At 38.0% G+C, this 4,253-nt stretch overlaps 1 protein-coding gene and 1 pseudogene across 1 annotated transcript; one reads left to right on the top strand and one right to left on the bottom strand.

The window, feature by feature from the left end:
- Window positions 1-498: 498 nt before the first annotated feature.
- LOC118847983 (60S ribosomal protein L26-like) lies at window positions 499-1,007 on the bottom strand. Its single transcript, XM_036756691.1, has one exon. It carries the CDS (start codon window positions 976-978, stop codon window positions 541-543), a length of 438 nt encoding a protein of 145 aa, XP_036612586.1. The 5' UTR covers window positions 979-1,007; the 3' UTR covers window positions 499-540.
- A 404-nt stretch (window positions 1,008-1,411) lies between these two features.
- Window positions 1,412-2,641, top strand: LOC118847175 (annotated as a pseudogene).
- Window positions 2,642-4,253: the final 1,612 nt, after the last annotated feature.

Below are 4,253 nucleotides of genomic sequence, written 5' to 3'. Positions count from 1 at the left end.
TTCTGATGGCCAGGCAAGGTAGTTTTGACAGGTTAAATATCCATTACAATTATGTGACTTCATATAAACAAAGCAATTGAAGAAGAAATCCAAGGTGACAACTTTGCAAACAAGTAAATGGCCTGAATGAGATAGAACAAAAGATTCATCTTACATTTTCACAGAGATAATGGGCCATCCACTGGGAAGGTAGGACAGCACCATAATACACTATATTTTGCTAAAAGGAAAACAACACAGAATAAATGCACATCTCAGAGTTAAGGATTTGAAGAAACACTGGTGATTAACACACTTAATTGCAAAATTGATTTCTAATTATTTTCAACAAACTTGAATTTATATTTCAAAAACATCTTACACCCATAAACGAGTATATATGTTAATGATTATTCCAACAATTAAACATTTTGTCAGTGCTTGGAACTGTTAGTGTGCTATTTCCTCCTTACATATGCAATTAGTAGCCATATATAACTAGGTGGTAAATTGTAGTGATTTTTTTTTCATTCTAGAAATTTAATTACAGCCATGTAATTTTTACTCTTGCATTTTCTCAATAGTTTCTTCCTTATATTTGCCCTTTTCCTTTCCTACTTGGCGAGATTTGGCTTTTTGCTCAAGGATCTTTTTGCGATCTTTGTCCAGCTTTAGCCTTGTGATTACCACCTTGCTGGGATAAATGCCCACATGGACAGTTGTACCATTAGCCTTCTCCCACTGCACACGCTCAATGTAGATCACGTATTTCTTTCTGTAAACCTGGACCACCTTGCCAATTTGCTGACCTTTGTAGTATCCTCGAACAACCTGGACTTCATCGTCCTTCCGGATGGGCATGGAATGGACGTTGTACTTCTGTCTCAGCTCCTTCGACAGAGGGGACGACATGATTTTCCTCCGTATGTGGGAGGGGGCATTGAAATGCCTCTTGCGGTTCTTGCTTCGGTCAGAGGTCACAAAGGGATTGAACTTCATTTTGACCTCAGAGCCACGGCGGAAGAGAAGAGGCTAAGGACCTACTTCCAATTGTAGTGATTTTTAATGAGGCATCTAGGTACTATTTCTCCAGGCTGACAAAGCTACTGTGATTAGAGGCATGCAAAGCTTTACCTTTTTTTCTTCCGGATAAATTTTGTTGTTATTTTTTCTGGCTCTATCAATTTTTTTTGGTGGTTTGGTTGACATGGCACTAAATAAGTAAATTAGTTTTGGCACAATTGTCATTTTTGTTATATTGACTTGACCTACCCATGAGCAATTGGTACTTTTCCTATTTAGATTTGACTTTATTTGCATGAAAAGTGTTTTGTAGGAAGAACACTTTTCCCTGGGGTCTGATAAGAGAGAAGGAAGCCTCCTTCCAATACATGTACCCTTGTTTTCTCTCTCTTTCCCTCTTCAGGTCAAGATGTACAAGCAGGTTCAGGCTCAAAGCCTGGAAGGCACTGAAAAGAACCCTTGGGCAGAGTTTGTACAGCTGGCCAAGGAGAATGAGGCCGTGAACTTGGGCCAGGGCTTCCATGATTTTGCACTGCTAGAATTCTCCATGGAAGCATTCAAACAGGCTGTCAGCAGAGACATCATGCTCAATCAGTATACTCATGGTTTGGCTACCCTCCTCTGATAAAGATCCTGGCTCAGTTCTGTGGGAAACTGCTGGAACAAGACTCGGATCCCCTAAAGAATGTGCTTGTGACAATGAATGCCTGTGGGACCCTCTTTAATGCTTTTTCAGGCACTAGTAGATGGAGAAGATGAGGTCATTCTCATTGAACCCTATTTTGACTGTTATGAGCCCATGACAAAGATGGTTGGTGGCTGTCCTGTGTTTTTGCCACTATGACCATCACCAGCCTATGATGGTCAGTTGATGACCAGTGGTGACTAGCAGTTAGATCCAGCTGAGCTGGTCAGCAAGTTCACTCCCCAGACCAAAGCCATTGTCATCAATTCATCCAACAACCCTTTGGACAAGGTGTTCAACAGAGCAGAACTGGAATTAGTAGTACATCTGTGCAAAAAAAAATGTGATGTCCTCTGTTTCAGTGATGAGATTTACCAGTGGATGGTGTATGATGAAGAGAAACACATCAGCATGGCTGGTCTTCCAGAAATATGGGAATGCACTCTGACTGCTGGCAGCACAGGAAAAAACAAAACAAAACAACTTAGTGTCACTGGTTGGAAGGTTGGCTGGTCCTGGGCCCAAATCCTTTCCTGAAGCATTTCTAGACAATTCACCAGAATTGCCTGTAGTACTGCCCTCACGCAGGCACAGGAAGCTGTATCTTCCAGTTTTGAGTGGGAGCTGCTGCTCTTTGGTCAGCCTGATAGTTACTTTGTCCAGCTGCATAAGGCTGTTCACAAAAAGCAGGGTCAGATGCTAAACAGCTGACAGACCATTGGCATGCGGTCCAATATCCCTCAGGGCACCTACTTTCTCATTTTGATATTGCCACCTCGAGAAAAAGATGCCCCACCTCCCTGGCTCAGAGTGGGAGGCCCATGACTCTTGCTTTATCTCTTGGCCATTCCAATCTCAGTCTTCTACAGCTCAGAGCAGAAGAAGTATTTTGATGACTACCTCTGGTTCTGTTTTATGAAGGGGTTAGGTCAATGGTTAGGCTACATTGCATAGCCAGCAAACTATTGGGAGGATCCCTTTAGATTTAAATCAAGAGCATTTACCATAAGCCAAGAGGCATATTTTGTCTTTAATAACATTTATTTCATCCTCAAAAAAGTGTTTTGTAATTGTATTGATATGGTTCCTGGATTTGTCTTGCCAGGTAGACTCCCAAGCATATTATATTGTTTATGGTTATTTTAAATGGAATTTCTTTTTCTATCCCTTGCTGCTAGGCTTTGTTGGTCATATAAAAAGAAATGCTAGTGATTTATGTGGGTTTATCTTACATCATGGAACTTTGCTAAAGTTGTTAATTATATTAAGCAGTTTTTTAGTTGATTCTTTAGGGTTCTCTAAGTATACCATCATATTTTCTGCAAAGAATGATAGCTTTATTTCCTCATTGCCTCTCCTAATTTCTTTTTTCTTATTGCCAGAGCTAACATTCTAGTACAATATTGAACAGTAGTGCTGATAATGGGCATCCTTGCTTCACCCTTGATCTTATTGGTAAGGCTTCTAGCTTGTCCCTATTACATATAATGCTTGCTAGATGGTTTTAGACAGATACTACTTATTTTAAGGAAGACTCTATTCCTATGCTCTCTAGTGTTTTTAATAGGACTAAGTGCTGCATTTTGTCAAAAGCTTTCTCGGCATCTGTTGAGATAATAATATGATTTCTGATGATTTTGTTATTGATATGGTCAATTATTTTGATAGCTTTCCTAATATTTAACCACCCCTGCATTACTGGTATAAATCCCAACTGATCATAGTGTATAATCCTTGTGATATATTGCTATAATCACCTTGCTAATAATTTTGTTCAAAATTTTCCACTGATATTCATTAGAGAAATTGGTCTATAATATTCTTTCTCTGTTTTACCTCTTCCTGTTTTAAGTATCTGCATCATATTTGTGTCATAAAAGGAGATTGGTAAGACTCATTCTTTTCCTATTTTTTAAATAGTTTATGCAATATAGGAATTAATTATTCTTTAAATGTTGATAGAACTACTCATAAATGCATATGGCCCTGGGGATGTTTTCCTAGGGGTTCATTAGTGGCTTGTTCAATTTATTTTTCTATGATGGGATTATTTAGGAATTCTATTTCATGATCTGTTAATCTAGTAATTTATGTTTTTGTAAATTTTGAGTGATTTTATTCAGATTGTAAAATTTATTGCCATATAATTGAGCAAAATATTTCCTAATGTCTGCTTTACTTTCTTATTCATTGCTGGTAATTTCACCTTTTTCATTTTTGTTACTGGGTATTCGGTTTTCTTTCTTTTTTAAAATCAAATTTACTAATGGCTTATCCATCTTACAGCTTTTTTTCCCTATAAAGCTACCTTCTAGATATATTCATTAGCTCAATAGCTTCCCCCCCTCCACCTTACAATCTTATTAATTCTACCTTTGATTTTCAGGATTTTCAATTTGGTGCTCAATTGGGGATATTTAATTTGTTCTTTTTATAGTTTTTTTTGGGGGGATGGGGTGTTGCATGCCCAGTTGAATGATCTGTTCTTTTTTCCACTTTCTTGATGTAACAATTTAGAGGAATAAATTTCCCCATAAGTATTGCTTTGGTTCCATGCCAGAAATTT

This window comes from Trichosurus vulpecula, chromosome 4, assembly GCF_011100635.1.
Source record: "Trichosurus vulpecula isolate mTriVul1 chromosome 4, mTriVul1.pri, whole genome shotgun sequence".
Lineage (NCBI taxonomy): Eukaryota > Metazoa > Chordata > Mammalia > Diprotodontia > Phalangeridae > Trichosurus > Trichosurus vulpecula.
The sequence above is the reverse complement of the archived record's forward strand: the minus strand, read 5'-3'. Positions and strand labels throughout refer to the sequence as shown.

Excerpts from the sequence above, each read along its gene's own strand:
- LOC118847983 (XM_036756691.1), bottom strand. The coding sequence starts at position 978 with ATGAAGTTCAATCCCTTTGTGACCTCTGACCGAAGCAAGAACCGCAAG.